The sequence below is a fragment of the Lepeophtheirus salmonis genome, chromosome 1 (assembly GCF_016086655.4).
Source record: "Lepeophtheirus salmonis chromosome 1, UVic_Lsal_1.4, whole genome shotgun sequence".
Lineage (NCBI taxonomy): Eukaryota > Metazoa > Arthropoda > Copepoda > Siphonostomatoida > Caligidae > Lepeophtheirus > Lepeophtheirus salmonis.
Window position 1 is genome coordinate 76,899 of NC_052131.2, and position 19,575 is coordinate 96,473.

At 31.8% G+C, this 19,575-nt stretch overlaps 4 protein-coding genes and 1 long non-coding RNA gene across 8 annotated transcripts; 3 read left to right on the forward strand and 2 right to left on the reverse strand.

Annotated features, from left to right (window-relative positions):
* Positions 1-197: 197 nt before the first annotated feature.
* Positions 198-1,035, forward strand: l(1)10Bb (BUD31-like protein). Its single transcript, XM_040727185.1, has 3 exons — positions 198-394; positions 448-580; positions 657-1,035. The coding sequence occupies exons 1-3, from the start codon at positions 311-313 to the stop codon at positions 872-874; spliced, it is 435 nt and encodes a 144-aa protein (XP_040583119.1). The 5' UTR covers positions 198-310; the 3' UTR covers positions 875-1,035.
* Positions 981-4,154, reverse strand: LOC121131785 (UBX domain-containing protein 4). The gene is made up of 6 exons (XM_040727174.2): positions 3,923-4,154; positions 3,591-3,847; positions 2,667-2,735; positions 2,556-2,609; positions 1,613-2,493; positions 981-1,551 (listed from the first exon to the last, which is right to left on the reverse strand). Exons 1-6 carry the CDS (start codon positions 4,008-4,010, stop codon positions 1,425-1,427), a joined length of 1,476 nt encoding a protein of 491 aa, XP_040583108.1. The 5' UTR covers positions 4,011-4,154; the 3' UTR covers positions 981-1,424.
* A 2,272-nt stretch (positions 4,155-6,426) lies between these two features.
* On the forward strand, positions 6,427-9,165 carry LOC121131814 (prolyl 4-hydroxylase subunit alpha-2). 4 transcript variants are annotated; one of them, XR_011778949.1, is made up of 6 exons: positions 6,428-6,827; positions 6,876-7,465; positions 7,534-8,082; positions 8,148-8,339; positions 8,401-8,613; positions 8,665-9,165. XR_011778949.1 is itself a non-coding variant. In XM_040727219.2 (5 exons), exons 1-5 carry the CDS (start codon positions 6,501-6,503, stop codon positions 8,335-8,337), a joined length of 1,620 nt encoding a protein of 539 aa, XP_040583153.2. In that variant the 5' UTR covers positions 6,427-6,500; the 3' UTR covers positions 8,338-9,165. The 4 variants fall into 4 exon arrangements, 3 of the variants coding, with proteins under 3 accessions (XP_040583153.2, XP_040583150.2, XP_040583142.2); XM_040727219.2 differs by having other exon boundaries at positions 6,427-6,827; positions 7,534-7,618; positions 7,655-8,082; positions 8,148-9,165; XM_040727216.2 differs by having other exon boundaries at positions 8,401-9,165.
* Positions 9,166-9,659: 494 nt separating this feature from the next.
* Gp93 (heat shock protein 90 Gp93) lies at positions 9,660-13,105 on the reverse strand. Its single transcript, XM_040727197.2, has 5 exons — positions 12,470-13,105; positions 11,322-12,406; positions 10,589-11,236; positions 10,184-10,523; positions 9,660-10,125 (listed from the first exon to the last, which is right to left on the reverse strand). The coding sequence occupies exons 1-5, from the start codon at positions 12,618-12,620 to the stop codon at positions 9,911-9,913; spliced, it is 2,439 nt and encodes an 812-aa protein (XP_040583131.1). The 5' UTR covers positions 12,621-13,105; the 3' UTR covers positions 9,660-9,910.
* A 2,458-nt stretch (positions 13,106-15,563) lies between these two features.
* LOC121131830 (uncharacterized) lies at positions 15,564-15,941 on the forward strand. The gene is made up of 2 exons (XR_005869172.2): positions 15,564-15,699; positions 15,754-15,941. It is a non-coding gene; the product is annotated as an uncharacterized lncRNA (long non-coding RNA).
* Positions 15,942-19,575: the final 3,634 nt, after the last annotated feature.

The following is a 19,575-nucleotide window of genomic DNA, read 5'->3' on the forward strand; positions in this document are numbered from 1 at the left end:
TTATAAAATTTGGGCATCTACAAAACACAATGGTTAAGGCGAAATATAAATGAACGTCACATAGACAATGTGTCGCGCAATCAAAATGGTAGTGGGACTTTTTGCCCCACCGGTTATGACAATTTAATGGTGGCGCCCTCTAGGTTTGTAATCTACCTACAACTCTTGATACAATTTTCAGTCTTGCCTTCTAGTGACGTCATTATATAAAAACTTGTACTTAAAATTTACCATAATAAATAAAAAAAATAACAAAACAATTTCTTCTTTGCTCCTTACTCTTTCTTGCAAGTCGTAGTTAAGCCATAGAATGCCGAAAGTACGACGATCACGAAAGCCTCCTCCCGAGGGTTGGGAGTTGATTGAGCCCACTTTGGACGAACTGGATCAAAAGGTAAGGTTTGAATTCGATTGAGTGAACTTCATTAGGACATTTTCGACTTCCAGATGCGAGAAGCAGAAACGGATAGTCATGAGGGAAAACGAAAAGTTGAGGCTTTGTGGCCCATTTTCAAAATACATCATCAAAGATCAAGATACATTTATGATCTGTTTTATAAGAGAAAGGCCATTAGCAGAGGTAAGGTCCAAAATGATAATTGATCAGTCTTTCAAACTAACTATTTAATTAAACACTGTCTTTTGTTTCCTTGCAGAACTCTACGACTTTTGTATTAAGGAAAAAATGGCAGATGCAAACCTTATCGCCAAATGGAAGAAGCAAGGATACGAGAATCTTTGCTGTTTACGTTGTATTCAAACAAGGGATACTAATTTTGCAACAAATTGTATATGTCGCGTCCCTAAATCCAAATTAGAAGATGGAAAGATAGTCGAATGTGTACATTGTGGATGTAGAGGTTGCTCTGGATAACTAGGGTTCTACAGCCATCATTCTTTCTGTTTAATGTGTATCTTTTTTTTTTCTTTTTTTTTTTTTAATAAGTAGTATTTTTTTAACAAAAAGTATAATCATTCAATTTCACGTGATACTGTTGTATTTGGAGTACAAATAAAATTATTTTAGACGATAAATTTTCCATGTGTTTTAAAGAATAGCTTTCAGACCGAAAGCTGAAAAATCAACAATTTAAATATAATATTGGAGGACTAAAGCTCATAGTATCAGAAGCCCTCTTGTAGTTATAATTTTCTATCGAGAGTTAAAAAAAATCCATACTTTTATATGTTTAAAAATTAGAAATAAAAAATATGTATGTATGTCACCATCCAACTAAATGCTCACAATCAAAGAATTAAAGTGAATAACGTAAAATAACCACATACAACTACAAAAAACTATTATGCAATACGTACCAGGAGCAATAATAATGATTTTACTCAAACAGGATGGAAAAGTGCGGACACATTAATTTTTGCAAGTACATATTATTTTATAACTATCACAGTAAAAAATGAGTTTTCTACATTTGTTGTGTTGAATTCCCATTATAAGTACCATTTTCATCATCATTATCCATATCATTGTTCAATCTTGCAATATTTCCTTCTCTTCGGACCTGTCCACCATCAGACCTCCTTTTATATGCACTAATATAAAATACACAATTAGCAAAACAGTTTATAAAGGATAATGAATAAATTAACGTACGTTTGAGGGCGAGTATTTCTATTATTCGAATTCAACCTGGATTGATTGGTGTCTGAGCCTTGGGGAAGATGATTATCATTACTACTGCTAGAGCTACCAGGAAGAAATGATTGGAACAAGTCGTAAATAAAGGTCAGAGGAGATAATATCATCCAAATGTATGACATAAAATCTCCTGAAGAAATCAAAGGAGAAGATGATTTGGATGATTTCGGTAGAACCATGATAGTAGCAGATGGGGTCAATTCGAGTGCTTTAAGAGTGGCACTCTTTTCCTCATTATCCAACTTTTTAACGGGTAAAGTTGTGGATAGAGAGAAATCCTCAAATCCCTTCTGTATTTTATTCATAACATAAAAATAGACTTCAGATAAAGGAGCCTCAGAATCAAAAACATTGGTTTGTGTTCGTCCATCAGGTAATCGAAATTGTATCCTGGAGGATTTACTTCGATCAGCTGCAACAGCTCTGTCTCTCTCTGATTCCTCCTCTGCAGCTTTACGCTCTCTCTCTAACTTCATTTTTTGCTCTTCTTCTCTTTCAGCCTTGAATTTCTTAGCTTTATCCGCTCTGTCTTGGGCAATCTGAGCCTTAACTTTTTCTCTAGCTAATCTCTCGGCTTCCTTTTCTCTTTTTCGTTCTTCCAAAGCTTGTTTCATTTGCAGGTCCCCTTGTTCCTCCTTGACCTTTTGAAAACCCTTTCCTAATGATCGACGTTCAATCTCTGTTTTTTTTCTTCTTTCTTCTTCCTCTGTTGCTTTTAATTCGTTCTTTTTAGCTACCAATTCTTTAGCCCGAGCAACCCGCTCCTCCAGGCTCAAAGTTGAAGAAGAAGTACTTGCTACTGGGAGACTTGTAGATGCCTCATCATCTATCTCCATCTATTTGATCAAATACAAAAAATGAGTCAAAAATTTACATGAAATGAATGGATAAAGTATACCCTTGAGAGCTTTGAATCATTTGATGATTTTTCCTCCTTATCAATGGTTGAAACCTAGGAGAAAGTTCATGACAATTATTTTATAAATTAAAAAAAAAAAAAGTATATTACCTCTGACAAATTAGAAGATACTTGTTCGGTGACTGATTGCTCCTGCTGATCATGTTGGAGGGTAGATTTCTAGAAATAATATTAATTTGAATAATAGGAATTATTTTACTTAATTCCTTAATGCAACATTATTTTATAATTATATAGGGTCCGCAGAAAGTTGAGTCAAATTAATTAAATCAGAAATTTTATGACAGTTTGCTCCACTTTTTCTTTAAAAAAATCAATTATTTATTTATCTCAAATTGACGTTAAGAGAGGTCTCAGATTTCTGGAACAAGACAGTTTGCTCCCCTTCAAGCCCAAATTGAAATACTATTGATTTATCTATCTATAATGTTGATACTTAGAAGCGGGCCTGAACAACTTTAACAAATAATTTAGAGGACATATGAGCAAATTGGAGGCTTAAAAGGCATTTGTGCGCGAATTATGCAGACTTAAAGCTGTTGTAAATGCAAAAATTTGCCCTATCAAATAAAATTTTGTTGAAATGTATCAATTGGAGTTTTGTTTCATATGGGTAAAGTTGTATGCTAACCAAACAAATATATATATAATTAAACCTAAATAAGATTTAAAAACAATTTTCCACGTACCCTATGTTAATAGTATTCAATATAATTTCACTACCATACTCTGAAGTCGTGATAAGCAATGAAGGCTAATTATATTTTCATTAATTTGAATAAAATACCTAATGAAATTCCTAAGTATGGAAGCTAACTTTTGTGAGTTAAATATCTCGAAGTAGATATTTTTTATTAGAGAAAGAAAGTGACTACATAATTACGTCAATCAAAACTAAGATTGTCGCCCAGTTGAGCACTATGCATTAAGGGGGAGGGGGATTTATCACTATAGCAGGACGTATAACCTTTACAATAGAGTGACAAAATTAAGAGTAAACCAAATGACAATTACTTTATCAACAGTGAGATTAAGTCCTTTTTGTATGGAGATCCGTATTTTTTCAAGATCACTATGGCCTCCAGTGGTCTCTAAATTGATTCCATTATTAGAATCAATGAAATACAAGGAAGGTACAAGAACAACCGGATAAAATTCACCAAATTGCCGTGCCTCTACTGAATTTGCTTTATATTTGACACACACTCCAGCAGAGAGTTCGTTTGAAAAAGTCTCCAACGTGGACAAAAAATCATTGGACTCTTTTTCATCTGAAAATGCATTTATGTAATTTATTAGTAATAAATAATAATAAGATTTCATCATCACGGAGTAAAAAACCTCACCATAGATGACAACGATAAAGGCTTGACCACGATTCTTTGCTTCTAAAATGGCAGATGCCACAGTGCCTGAGTACCAATTTATTCCCATTTTACTAATATTAGAAATAGAAACTGTAATATTAATTAATAATATTAATATAAAAAATGGAAATCCAACTTCGATTTATTAAATGTAGTATAAAAATTAAGAAAAATGATTTATGACGTCATGGGTAAATACCCTTGAAAGAATGAATATGCAACAAAGGTACCAAATGTAGTTAAAATATTTTTTTAATTGTATTTTTATACTAAACTTGGATCTTCATAATATCCGAGGACTAAATAATAAATTATTACTAATAATTAATAAATACTTGGATATAATCAAGACGGATAGATAACGAAAAGAGTCTGATATTTGCTGGGTATATATAAATCTATAAAATAAGTTTATAAATTAGCTACTTTATGTAGCAAGTATTATATTTATTTGCAGATAAAACTTGAAAAAATCATCAAATAGTTATCAATGGTTATTGTATATTAACTCCAGTAAAAATATATTTAAATCATCAAAATGCAAAAAAAAATCCCACTTAAATTCAATTTTATTTAAGCTAATCTATATTACAAAATGTTAACACAACACGAAATTGATAATTTTCTCGAACATAAATGCAATTAAGGGTATCCATTATAATATATGATTTGCTATAGATCATTCAAAAATTTCAATATTTATTTAAAAAGTTGTATATTTAAATACTAAAAGACAAAAATTATATCTGAAAGCATCACATCTCATCCAATTCTGTCAGTAAAATAATTAAATTAAATTGTAGCTTCGGGTTGAATTTAAATAAATAAAATTTGTATTATCTTAGTTTGATAGTTTCTTGCCTGTTTATTACCTAATATGTACTTATTATTGTTTAATAGGTATATATTTTATGGAATAAAAGGACTTCTTTTTTTAGATAAAATACTAATACATCAATACTTTTAGTACTAATATTAATAAAAGAAGGAATTGATGCATATCCTCTTATGAAAAAAATTATTCAAAATATTAATTAATAATTCATTTCTAGGCTTTTAAATCTACAAGTTTACTACGTACATATTAGTAATAGAGTAAAGTAAAGTTATCCATATTCTATTCAGTGAGGGGGAAAAACTTGGTGCGCACCTACGAGTGTATTGTCAATTCGATCAGAGAACACTGGGTATGGAACAAGCCTTTTTTGTTCTTGACGGAAGTGCTAATATATTTTTCTCATATTAATAAAGTAAATGCAGTAAATTAATTAAATATAATTACTAAATGTTTACCATAAGAGCTAATAATAAGTTACTTCATTGAAAACAATACTTAAAAATGTAACAAAATAATAATACAATTATTTTAGTATTGATTGAACAAATAATAAAAAAATAGAATATCAAATAGATACATTTCTTCAAAATTTTAATTCCTTTTTTATGATTATCTGTTATTTTTTATCTTATTGATTCCTTCAGCTTTATCTTGGACATGCAAATGCTCATTTTTGTGATTATTTCCATGGGAATAGTAAAATACTTCCTTCCATTATTTATCGAAGTGTTATTGGCCTGTATTACAAACCATTTCAAACCAAAGTAGCCATACTTTAGAAAATTTGATTTCCCCAGTATCATTTAAATATTAACAAAAATATATATCTCTTTCTAGAAGGAATAGTCAAAACCAAAAGACAAAATAAAATTATTCAAGGCAGTGCAAGATGTTCGCAAGATCATTAAATTGAACTCTATATTTATTATATTCTAGATCAATGACAAATTAAGATTTTATTGCTAGTTTATGTTTTTCACATGAGCATCTCATATTTTGTACATAATATCCACTTATTCTTAATATATCATTGATTTCTTTGTTATGATGATATTTTTTATTAGGTAAATATATACCTAGTATTAAAAATATGATATATCTCCTATTTAAAGAAAATAAATTGAAAAATACTCATAAATAACTTAGATGCAGTTGTTCAAAGTTACAAGGTTACTAATAATAGTCTACCATAATTATCTAATAAACTTAACAAACATTTGTGGATAGATGTTCTCATTTTTTCCCTATAGTTACACGGATAAAGTATGAAAATGTGATATAAGTACCCCTTCATATAGTCCCAACCACAAGTTAAATAAATTTGGAATCAATACTTCATTTTTTACAATTACCTAATAATTATGGCAATTTTATAATATAACTATATACAGTTAAGAAATAATAGTCGATAGTTGGTATTTGTTTGGTTCTACTCTCAAGTTTTATATGACGGAGTGAGTCAATATTCTTTGCTTGAATAATAATTAATTAATATAATATTTAATATCATTTGTCGTTGATTGAATTTTATTGTATTTGGACAGGATATACTTAGTTATAAGTCTTTAAGCCACTCTAGTTTTAAAAAAAATCTTATTGAAAATAGTCCTTAAAATGTAGACTATGAACTTCATAGTATCTATACAAAATATTTTTATGTATTGTACATCAGGTTTAGGATGTACTCAGCAAATTATAAAGTGGAATAATATTATGTAAATGAAAATAGTCGTCTTAATAGACATGAAGAAACCATATTTATTTTATTTGTGTATAATCATAGATTCTGTTGTTACTCTAAGTGAAAATTCTGAAGATGGAGAACTATTTTCATCCGCCAGAGCTATTGAATCCCTCTATAAGAAGGAAATTCAAATTAACAAAGACATTGAACTATACATCAACAATCTGGAGGAGGTGTTATTATCACTCAAGTCGACAATGAAGTCAATTACTCCAGATGTTAGGAAGGAAATACATCCAAATAATCCGATTAGTGCAACTATGGTGTTGAAAAGATGTGCTCTTGATTGGATAAAAATCACGGTACTGTAACATATTAGTAATGAAATATATTTAAATATCATATTTTAGGACATTTTAAACAGGACAAAGCTGATATTTGAAAATGAAAGACTTTTAGAAGAACTGAGTCAATTTCCAAAGGAAAAAGAAATGTATGGAGCTATGAATGGTATTTTTCTACTGCAGGAAACCTATGACTTGGATCCATTGGATTTTTCCAACGGAATTATTCAAAACAAATACATGACACCAATTACAGTAGATATTCAGCTCAAAATTGACGACATGGAATATTTGGGGAAATTATCGTATAATAGAGGTTATTATGACAGAGCTGTGGATTGGATCATGGCTGCTTTAATGAAAAATAATAAGAACAAGGATTCTTCTAATTATATCCGTCTAAATAAAACATTATCAACTTTAATGAGAGCACATGATGAGTTTTTAGAAAAAAGAGGATCTCCGGCAGGTTCCGACTGGAGAACTTATGTCACTCCATTTAATGAAAGATTGGCTAAAAAAAAGAAATACAAAAGAGCTCTTAAAAAGAATAATGGAAATCGAAGGTATAAAATGGTTCCTATTTTGGGACGTCGATTAAACCCTCGAGAGAAATGGGAGCAATTTAATCGACTTTGTCGAGGTGAAAATCTTAGGTATGATATTGATGAATTAATAATAATATGGCGTCTCTAAATAAATCAATACATATTGTCATAAATAGATCACCATCTGATGAAGTGCAACTAAAATCATTTTACTTGCATCACAACGACCCATACTTAAAACTAGGACCATTTAAAGTTGAAGTAAACAACATTGAACCCTCATTAATTGTAATTAAGGATTTCATTTTTGATAGAGAAGGGGAATCCTATCGCAATTATGCGGAAGATAAACTATCAAGGAGCTTTTCTTTATCTAACGATGGTAACAGACAAGTAACATTGACACGAACTTCCAAGCAAACCTGGCTTTTCGAAAAAAATCTTACTATTTCAAAAATAATAACAAAAAGAATTGAACTTGCCACTGGTTTAGTTGCTGAAACACTATATGGCAATGAGCCTTACCAGGTAGCCAACTATGGTTTGGGTGGAGTTTATAATTCACATATGGACTCTGGTGGGACAATTATGCCTGAATTTAATGAACTTGGAGATCGTGTTGCAACGGTAATGGCATATTTATCGGATGTTGGAGCGGGAGGAGGGACGACATTTCCAAGCCTCGGAGTAAAAGTTACACCTGAAAAAGGTGCTGCAGTTTTCTGGTAAGTCAATATTTGTATAATGTACAAAATAATGGATTGTAGAAATGCATAATATACATCTTTAGGTACAACATTGATAAGAATGGCATGCAAGACTATAATATGTTTCATGGAGGTTGTCCGGTTTTGACTGGAAGTAAATGGATTACTAACAAGTGGATTAGACAATTATCGAATTGGAAAAAACACTCATGTACAATGTCATACGGAAAACCGCTTAAAAGATTCGAAGTCCCATCCAATTTTCCAAAATAATAGTGAACCATTTTATAGGGGATTATATATATTGCAGTTATATTATTTAATTAAACTTTTCAGTTTTTGAGGAGATGAATACTTCAAACTAGGGATATTTGATCAATAGACAGTCCACAAACCTTATAGAACCACATTTACTACATACAAAAATAATCATGGCCTTACAAGATTTGTATTTGAATACCACTTTGGCTTAGAACATATTATGTGAAACATAAGTCAAATACATGGCTCAAGATTACTTTTCCAAGACGAGTGATTAGCCTGTTAAAGGTATATCTCAAATATATGATTACAAATTAAACTAGAATCGGTACTCTGTAGAGCTCAAACCATCGGTACCTCCGCCTATAGTCATTTTTTCCCTATATCTTTATTAAACCTACACAAGGACACCAATTGAGCTCTGTACCTCAATATGTTTCAAAATTATACGTTTTCTGCTATCTTGAACTCTCAAAATTTAATGGCTTCTTATACTATCATAATATATAATCTTCGTACCAAGTTATATCAAAATCGATCTGTAGCTCTTGCTGTAAGCCTGGCGACTAACAGACAAAAACATAGCCTCCGTTCAACTTCGTTAGTGGAGGTAATAAGACCATACTGAACAAACGTTCTTTATTACTACACACTGCATAAAAAGTAAAAACCAAAAAATACTAGAATATTCTAGTATCCCTTGGTAAAAAAGTATACAAGTAGAACTTCATCAACAGCCTAAACTCCTTGTCAAGGAATATTAAGTGATAATTTCCAACATATCTATGAATTAATTATTAAGTAATATATCGAATAATCACATTTACAAGAAAAATATTATATATCCAGATGTGTAATTTAATATCCGGGGCTCGTACGCAAGATTTATAAAGGTTCCTTAAAAATAAATCGTCTATTTAATTATATTTAACAGTTCAATGTTGGGATAGCATTGACTCAACCAATTATTCGGTTTGTTGTAAATAAATAAGAGTATAGTAAAAATTACCGATGCTGATTCTTTAATATTTTAAATAATAGTTAATAAGACAGAATCGCAAATTAAACATTATTTTCTCGATCCCGATTAATTGTCCCATCACTGTCAGAAACTAAGCCTTGCGTTCAGAATAAGCTAGTAGAGAGAGATCTACGAAATGCATCAGACACAAGACTTCTGAAGCCATTGGATTGATTAAATATTAGTATCCGTAGATAATTATCAGCTATTCAGAGATATTTTGCACCCGCAAATATCTAAAGCTGACAACTCTATCACTTTGAAGATACTTGATACATCAATAGTGTTAAATTAGTTGAAAGTAAGCAACTGCTTTAGGGGTTAAAAAAATGAAAACTATATTTTAAACAAATAACGCATAACATTCAATCCATCCGTATAAAATAAAATCGTACAGATGAATAAACTTTTATATTGAAGAAGGATTATATAAAACCAAGCGTACCCCAGATACTACTTGTAAGAATCTCAACAAAACACCAAGTTTGAGGAACATATTTCAAAAATTATTACAAAAAATATATAAATCATAAATGTCCGTAATTATATCTAGAAACACTACTATTATAACTCGTCTTTGTTGTCACTTGATGGCTCTTCTTCTTCATCTTCATCTTCTTCCTCCTCCTCTTCGTCATCGTCATCATCTTCCTCTGCTGGAGCTTCATCAGGAATTACGATTTCTTCCTCAACTTCTTCATCTTTGTCAACACCCAAAGTATCTCTCATCATATTTTCAATGTGATCAGCGAATGCAACAGTGTCCTTAAGCATGTATCCTAAAAATGAATTCACCTTTTAGTCATGTTGATAAAGGGGCAGTTAATTGCTATATACCTGATCTCAAAGTAGCAGTATTCAACATCATAAGAGCCATTTCCTGAGCAACAGGATCTTGAGGGTTATCTTCGATTCTACGTAATAATTCTTTGATGAGGGGATGTCTTGGATTGATTTCCAATGCCTTTTTCTGGCTAAGGTAGTAGTCTTTTTGCATATCTTGAGATTTTGAATGAGTTTGAGATTGCACAATTCTTTGCATGTTGGCAGTCCAGCCAAATCGAGAGGTGATCAAAGCACAAGGTGATTTCTCTAATCTCTCAGATACTTCAGCTCTCAAAATATGATCCTTGAGAGACTCTTCTTGAAGCCATTTGGTGAGGGGTTCAAATTTATCCTAAATAATGTTCAAAGTGTTAGTTTACTTGAGCAACTTTTAAATGATAAGAATCTAATGCATACCTTTAGCCCCTTCCTACGTTCCTTGACGGCATCGGTCTCTCCATCAATGTTAAATCCTTCTTTGGCAACGTTTTGGAATTTCTTTCCTTCAAATTCCGGCAATGCAGAGATGGCGTACTCATCAACAGCTTCTGTCAAGTAGAGAACCTCATATCCTTTCTTTAAGAGTCTCTCAACAAAAGGAGAGTTTTTGACTTCATCCTTTGAGCCTCCAGCCATATAAAAGATATGTTCCTGTTTGTCTTTCATCCTTTCAACATAGTCTGAGAGTGACACCAATTTTCCAATGGATGAAACAAAACGTAATAGCTTAGAGAGGCGAGTGCGATTAGCTGTATCTTCAATAACCCCCAATTTGATGTTGGTTGAATACTCATTCCAGAAAGAAGTATATTTTTCATCATCAATTTTCTTAATCATATCCAAAGTTTTACGAACTAATTTCTTTTTAATTACTTTCAGTAACTTGTGTTGTTGCAGAGTTTCTCTTGAAACGTTAAGAGGCAAATCATCAGAATCGACAACTCCTTTAACAAAACTTAGGTAGTTGGGCATCATATCTTTAAAGTCATCTGTGATGAATACACGTCTAACATAAAGTTTAATGTTTTCATGGATGGAACCATACTTGTTGAAGGATTCAGAAGCCTACAAAAAGAAGAGTACAAATGAGAAAAGGATAATAATATAGATATAATTAATTAAGAAGAAGAAAAAAAAAAAAAGTAATCACCTGGCTCACTGGAACGAATAAAAGAGACTTGAATGTGACTTCTCCTTCAGCAACAAAGTGAGTATGAGCAAGAGGTCCATTTGAATCTTTGGTAATAGACTTGTAGAATTCATCATACTCAGAGTCTTCAATTTCATCACCCTTGCGAGTCCAGATAGGCTTGGATTCATTGACAAGAACCCAATCCCAGGTTGTTTTTTCAACTTTTTTGGTCTTAGGCTTATCTTCATCTTTCTCTTCTTCGACGGCAGCATCTTCATCCTCTGTATTTTTCTCAGTAACTTCTTCCTCCTTCTTTTCTTCCTTAGCTGCAACTTCTTCATCCTCATCAAGAGGCTCTTCTACGGTTTCAGTCTTGGAAGACCACAAGTAAATGTTGAAATTAATAAATTGAGAGTACTTTTTGATGAGGTTGTCAACAGTGTCTTGCTCGAGATAATCACGGGCTTCTTCCTTCATCAAGAGAGATATTTGTGTCCCACGCTTGAGGGAATCTCCTCTAGGATCCTCAACAATGGAGTAGCTTTCAGAATCTGATTCCCAAATATATTGTTTGTCATCATTGTGCTTGGTGGTCACAATGACCTTATCAGCCACCAAGAAAGTAGAGTAAAAGCCCACACCAAACTGCCCAATTAGATCAGACATTTCTTGAGAAGAGGACGCGTCTTGCAACTTAGAGAGGAAATCCGCCGTCCCGGACTTTGCAATTGTACCCAAATTGTTGATGAGATCTGCTTTAGTCATTCCAATACCCGTATCCGTGATGGTCAGCACATGATTATCTTTGTCAGCCTTTATTTTGATGGACAGTTCTTCATTGGATGAGAGAACAGACTTGTCCGTAAGAGAAAGGAGACGGATCTTATCCAGAGCATCCGATGCATTGGAAATGAGTTCTCTCAAGAAGATCTCCTTGTTTCGGTAGAGAGAGTTGATAATGAGCTTCATCATGCGGTTCACTTCCGCCTGGAACACCCTCTTCTCAGCCTTACCACGAAGCTCTCGCATTTCCTTCACGGACAATCCGTCCAACTTCATGGCTTCTTCCTCTCGCTCCAACGTCTCGGTATCTGTTCTGGACCCTGCAATTCATCAAATAGTCCATTGTTCTTTCCGTTAACACACACTATCTCAAAGCAACTCACCTTCACGAGAAGCACCCAGATCCGCATCCACCCTTGCTGTAGGAATCTCATCCTCCCTCTCTTCAGCTTGAACACTTGTGCAGCCAAACAATAAAATACTTAAAAGGAATAGACAGCCCAGACTGGACACACTTAAACTCCGAAAGATCATGACTCTTATTTGACGACTCCTCCACCTTCAAAGATCGTACATGGAATGAGTGGGGTAAAAAATCTTTTTCTAAATTATCAAGTTGAAAAAAGCCGATGGCCAATCAGATTAATTATACGCTTTTATACACTTCCACCAATCAGCTTCAGCTAAGTGGCTTTTTCTCTTCTTCTTCTTTTTTTCCTTTTTACTAATTCTACGTTTTTTTCTTCCTAGCTAGCTTTTCAGCCTATTCATTCGTACGTACGTACATGAATCCATAATCTTCCTTCGCTCTATCAGCACCCTATACTTGCTTTACACTCGGCGTTTCTGCTGAGTAAATAATATACTCACAAGTAGGAAAATAAACTCTTCTACAGTGAAACTCTATCCAATCACTTCAAGCCCTATCACAATCATTTGCCAGATATGCTGATACATACCAGGTTTTCTTTTTAAATATCGAACGTTTCCCTGGATTTTTAGGAGACATGATGTGTACTAATTTTTTTTATATATCACCTACAATTCGTAGGGACATTTCATGTATTGATAGTACAGCTACTTAATAAATTATTTAAAAATAGTCGTAGATGTTGTACATGGCAAAAGTTTGACTAACATGGTGAAAAATGCATAATACAATATTATGAATATCATGTACACTAAATCAAAAACACTATTTCATAGTAATTTGATACCATCTTATTCTAAATTAATTTTTATATACATTTCATTGAAGGCTTGATGATCGAAACCATAGATAAATATCGAAACTCACTTAGTTATACCATTTTGTTTAAGATGAAGGATAACTTGTCTCTTGATAGCTAAATTTCTTTAATTTTGATACCAATTTATCATCATAATTCATGATGAAGTTATATGGGTTGGACTTTAATTTCATTTAATGCAAAAATATTATTTATTTAATATATTTAAATGTACATACCCGTATATATAAAAGAATATGCTGTCAAATTCGGATATAAGAAATTCGGATTTAATAATGATACGTTTAAGTTAATATCATAAAATACTTCGAATAAAGTAAAAAGCCCCATAGAGTTAACTTTTTCTTCATAGGAATTTATGAGTCTGAAGGAAAATATTAGAATGAAGAATATAGTCTGGGAGCTTGCCACGGAAGATTTCACACCGTAAGATATAGAAGGTTTGATCCCTGAAATTACTTATGTCACCTAGAACATTGCCTCTGGACATGGTTTTTTGAACCGTAAGGTACATGGACAAAACTTACATCAATGTATAGTTCTATGTCAGCACAATACCAAAACAAGACTGACAAAAAATTCGGTCGGAAACTTGAGTTCAGACTCCCTACAAGGTACACCCGAAAAATTTACATTTTTTTCATCCCATGGAGGTAAATGGCCAAAGCTTGCATAGTATCAAGGTTAATAGAAATACAAGGTTATAACATACCGCGTATACGACTGATGTTTGACTTCCACCACGCTTTTAATATTGACGTCATAGTAGATGAGTGGTTGCGTGTTTGTTCATAATCTGTTTTTCTTCCCCAGCAGTCGGTACTATAAATCAAATTGAAAATTATAGTAATAGTGACGTCATAGACTATGAGTAGTTGTGTGTTTTGTCAAAATCTCCCTATCTTGCCCAGCAGTCGGCTCAACACATCAGATTGAAAATTCTAGTAAGCCCAATTACATGATGGTCTAACCTTGTAATTCTATTAAGCTTGCAAAGTACTATGTCTGGACATAATAAAAAACCAAGACTAGCAAAAAGTTTCCGTAAAAAAAAAACACAAAATAAAACGATGAATTTACGGATTATCTCACCAAAAAAAAAAAAAAAAAAAAGAACATAGACAAAACTTGAATCAATGTATATCACTATCTCAGGGAATACAAAAAACCAAAACTAATATCCAATTTCTGTGAAAGAAAAATTAAGTCAACCCCCTAAAAAAAAAAGTACCACTCCTCCCCCAATCCCAATCTTATAATTTTTTCAGTTACACATTGTATTATAAACTTTATAGATACATATTTAAGTGAAAATTAGAAATACATTTGCCATGGATTGTGCAGATTTAAGTTTTTAAGTATCCACTTACACTAGTTCTAATGTGAATTAGTCATGTAGGTGGAACAATGAAGAAAACTCCCAATGCAGTACTTATGAAGTATCTCGAGTCTCAAGTTTCAACAACCCCTCCAACATCAATAATTGCAACCATTATCGATGCTTTTTTCTTTCTACATCTTCAGATTAACTCTGCTATTCCGTCCAGATTTGGTGAAGTCTCTCACTTTATTTTCAAGAAGATGTATTCATCAGAGGGGGACATTATTCACTTTGTTTCTGACAAATGGCTGTTGCCATCAATCAAGGAGCTCAAGAGATATTCAAGAGCTTTATCTTCTGTTGCATGCCATATTACTGGACCATCACAGGAACACCCAAGTAACTGGACTCAATCCCTCAGAAATACCTGTTTTAAAGAGACATTGATCAAGTTCCTTGTCAACAGTTGGGAGGATGATAGTTTGGCTTGTATGTTGTAACAGAAAACACTCTTTACTAATTCAGGAGATACATGCTACAGCTAGAAAGTAGTCAATGGAAGAGACGTTAGAAGTGTAGAAGCTGGGCTGTGTAGCGATCATGGAAAAAGCTGATACTAGTATGTTTGAAGACATACTGTCTCTAAACAATATTGATATCCGCATATCCGACAGCGATTGTCTTGTAATTGGACAATGCTGTTGTTCCTCTTACGACCCTTCATTGAAGATATGGAAAAATAAAAGCACTAAAGCTCCTACAGAAAAACAAAACAAAGAAGTATAATCAGCTTTTAGCTAGCTTGGACTTGCATCTGAAATCAACACATCTACTATTGCCGCAGTTGAAAAGTTTGTGTGCGAGATGTACCCCACAGAAGAAAATGACATCTGTAAAGGAAGTTCGGTTCTAGTTGTTTTTGGACAAGTACAAACCAATGAAAGCATAGGAACAAATCACATGTGTGCAGAATTTAGATGGTAGTTCTTTACCAACATGTTCAAGAACACTTCTCCAAAAGATGTGTCGCACTCATTTAGTTGTAAGACGGTGGCTTACTGCAATTAGATCGACCTAAACAGAATTATCTCCTCAGGAGTATGAATGGAAGAATGTAAATGGTTTCTACTAGTTGTGGAGGTTCATATATTAGATAAAAAAGGATGAATTCAGTATAAAAACTGAAAATTCTCATCCATGGCAAATGTCTTCGTAATTTATATTTAATACGTATCTATAAAGTTTATTATACAATGTGTAAATAAAAATATGGTGAGATGGGGATTGTTATAATGTGCTGATAAAGCATTATCAACTTATTATTTTTATTTCAAGGGGGAGATACTTTTTTTTTTTTAACTTAATTTTCTAGAACGAAAATTTGTGGTCAATCTTGGTTTTTTACAATGCCTTGATATTGAACTAAACATTGATGCAAGTTTGGTCTATGTCATTTATGAGGTTAAATAAACAGAAAAAAGGGACTCATGAAGTTTGGAAAAAACAAAATTGAAAATCAGTAAAATTTTTCGATTAATAGACAATTAAAGTTTTAAAAATTTATAGTAAAAATAAGGGGTAAAAAGTCATAATACCAACATATGAATGTATTACTTAACTACAATTCCTATTAATAAAGTATTGTCTTTCAAGCAAATGGTAAAAGAAACAAATTAAATATATATTTAAGTGTCCAAGACAGCAAAATGCAAAAATATCCGCAAACTAAACAACTTTTGGGATACAATTTCTTAAATTATTCAATTTGATTATTAAAATTTTTTGTTTCGATATGAACAGCCAAATCCATTCTGCCATGTTATAAAATATTTTTTTTAGGTAAAAGCAAGTTATGACAACGAATCAATAAACTCCAATCATCAATGAAATATAATAAAACATTGCTTCTTCAGGAAAAAAATGATTTAATATATTATATAGGTTAAAAAAATATGAAATTCGAAAATCGTGTTCTTTTTTTAAATTGCAACTTGAACAGTGTTCTACATTTTTCAAAGCTGTTGCCATTATTCTTCAAGAAAGAACATTACGTTTATATACAATAGAGTAGTATTTAAAAAACAAAGAGTAACACTGAGAATTTGGGTGAATGTTGCACGAAAATATTCCGAAACTATATATATATTAGTCGATTAGTTTACTAAATCTGTAAAAATATAATTCATTCGAAAGGAATTATATTTAAATAGGAGTTAACATAATAAGGCCATTTGATTAAATTATACTGCGGAAAAAAAATCAAGCCCCCACAGAATATAATACGGTGGACACCCCTAATTACTTGTTAGAATAAGTCAAATAATTGATGTATTTTTTCCATTCTTACACCTGGAGCATATGCGACGACACAGCCGCCCCAATGTCACGAAAACTCCAATTTAATACAGCAACCCGTACGAAAAAGCATACACCCAAGAAGTTGAGGTATATTTCATGTCAAAATACAATCATAACACTGGTACAAATAAATACAATCCTAAACGCTCTTATAAAAACTTTAAACAAATATCAATTCTAATTCAAACCATAAATTGAAAATAAATTAAATATAAACACGCCATTATGAAAATAAGAACCTCTTTTAAAGTCAAAGTAAAGACACTTAATAATTTCATTTCACGACAGTTCGTAATTACTGTCGACTTAATTTATATTTAATTTCGAAACATTTCTCCCACAACCTTAGATTGCTTATTTATTAAATAACCCATAAAAACATCGGTTATCTTCTTAAGTTGTAATATAACATTATTTTTTATAAAAAATATGGTAAAGATTTTAGATTCCAATTAAGATTCTTCATTTTACTTATTTTTTGTATGATTAGATACATTTTTTAGGAATTGTAAACAAGATAACATAATAAATCAATAATTTTGGATGGGTATATCTTTCAAACCTGGTCAGACTAAAACAGGGGTGCTATTGGGTGGTAGGCGGGAGGGGGTGTCATATATATGGGATTACGGTATACCCAAAACACAAAAACCGTTTTTTGCAGCTTAAGGATACTAGATACGGTGTTGAGTTTTAAATCAAAAAGTAGTTGGCTTTTCGAAAGCAACTATTCGAATTACTATGTTTTCTAAATTTATTCTAAATCAAAAAAGTTATGGGCAAAAACATAAATCGGTGAAAATTGGAATTTCGTTTTTTTTCAGGTACAAAAAAAGGAACTTTTCATGAAATATTGTATTCGTAAATAAAATAAAGTATGCAGAAATTTGTCTAGAAACTCGTTTGCATATAAATTTGACAAAAAAAAATATGTTTAACTGAAATATCTGTCATTTTCTGAATAATTTTTCAATTTTTGTCTCTTTTTTTTCCATCAAACGTCAATTTTCAATTTATAAGAAGAAATGCCACAAAACGATGCATTTTCTACAAAATATTTTAGATTCCATCAATGCAATCGAGTATTTTCAATTTCTGTAACATTATATAAATAACTTTTGCAATATTTGCAAAAATGAACCAGTTATCGCGCGTCATTATTTTTTTTTTTTTTGTGAACATTATTTTCTATTCATTACTATTTCGATTTTTGTCTGTTCGCTCTTTCCCTTGAGTCTTTTAATTTTGACCATTGTCAATGTAATGTTCCGCTCCTTCCTTAGCCGAGTAACGCCTGGTTACCCATTGCTAGTAATACATATACTAATAGTTGTAATATGAAGGTTTCGTTGTTGTCGAGAAAGATCCTGATAATTCTAATTATCTTACTATGATAATAAAGATAGAGTGGGAAATTGACAGTCCTTTATACTACATATAAACGAATCAGTGATTAGTATATGTAATCAGTAATCACACTATATCAATTTGGTTAAGTAAGGTAATCCGCAAAGTCTCATAACAGCAACCGCCCCCATGCTCTTATTATTGGCTCTTATAACCCTAGTACTACTGTTGTTTGTGTTATAAACTTCAAATAACATACCAACATATATTCAGTAAAAAAATTGTTTAGATGATTTTTTATTTTGTCAAAAAATTTCAAATCGAAATTTACGAAGAATATCGAAAAATAACTTTTTGCACTAATTTTGCAAAAAAATAGTCTGTAGCATTTAATAGCATTGTATAGAGACCTACCAATATTTTTTTCGTACTTGCAAAAACAAAAAAAATATGGAAAATAATGTTCTCGAATTTTGCATAGAAAAAAATGACAGATAATTCAGTTCAACATCAATTTTTAAATATCATATTTATTTGCAAATGAATTTCCAAACGAATTTCTACAAACTTTATTGGATCTACTAAACAAACACATTTTTTGCACCTGAAAAAAACGAAATTGTAATTTTCACCATTTTCTTTTTTTCCCCTAAACTTTTTTTAATTTTGTAAGAATTTAGAAAACGTCCTTATTCGTATAGTTGTTTTTTTAGACGCCAGTCACTTAGAGCTTCAATTTTTTTTGGGTGTAGCATAAGCCCCATCAAAAATTGGCAACCCCGTCTTAGTCTGACCAGATTCGAAAGAGGCGCCCATGTAAAGTTTCGGCCTTCTAGGTTCAACAGTGTGGGCACGCATAAAGGATACACACACACAAACTCTATTTTAAATATTAATATATATATAGATAATAATAGAATAAACTTGTGAATAGAAGTTCACATTATCTTTGAGATATCAGAATCTTCTTACACTTTTTTCAATGACAAGATATTCAAAAGTAATAATGGAATGAAGTATCGAATCCAGGATCCATAATTATTTGTACTCACTACAGACCATATAATACAAACTAAGTTTTATAAATTGAATGGATATCAGTGTGGGTGTATGGTAACTTCGTATAAAACATATTCGTATAAATCATTTTCGTATAAATTTATGAGGAAACGGGGTATTTACTTTATGAATTGTCATTTTATACCCCAAATGT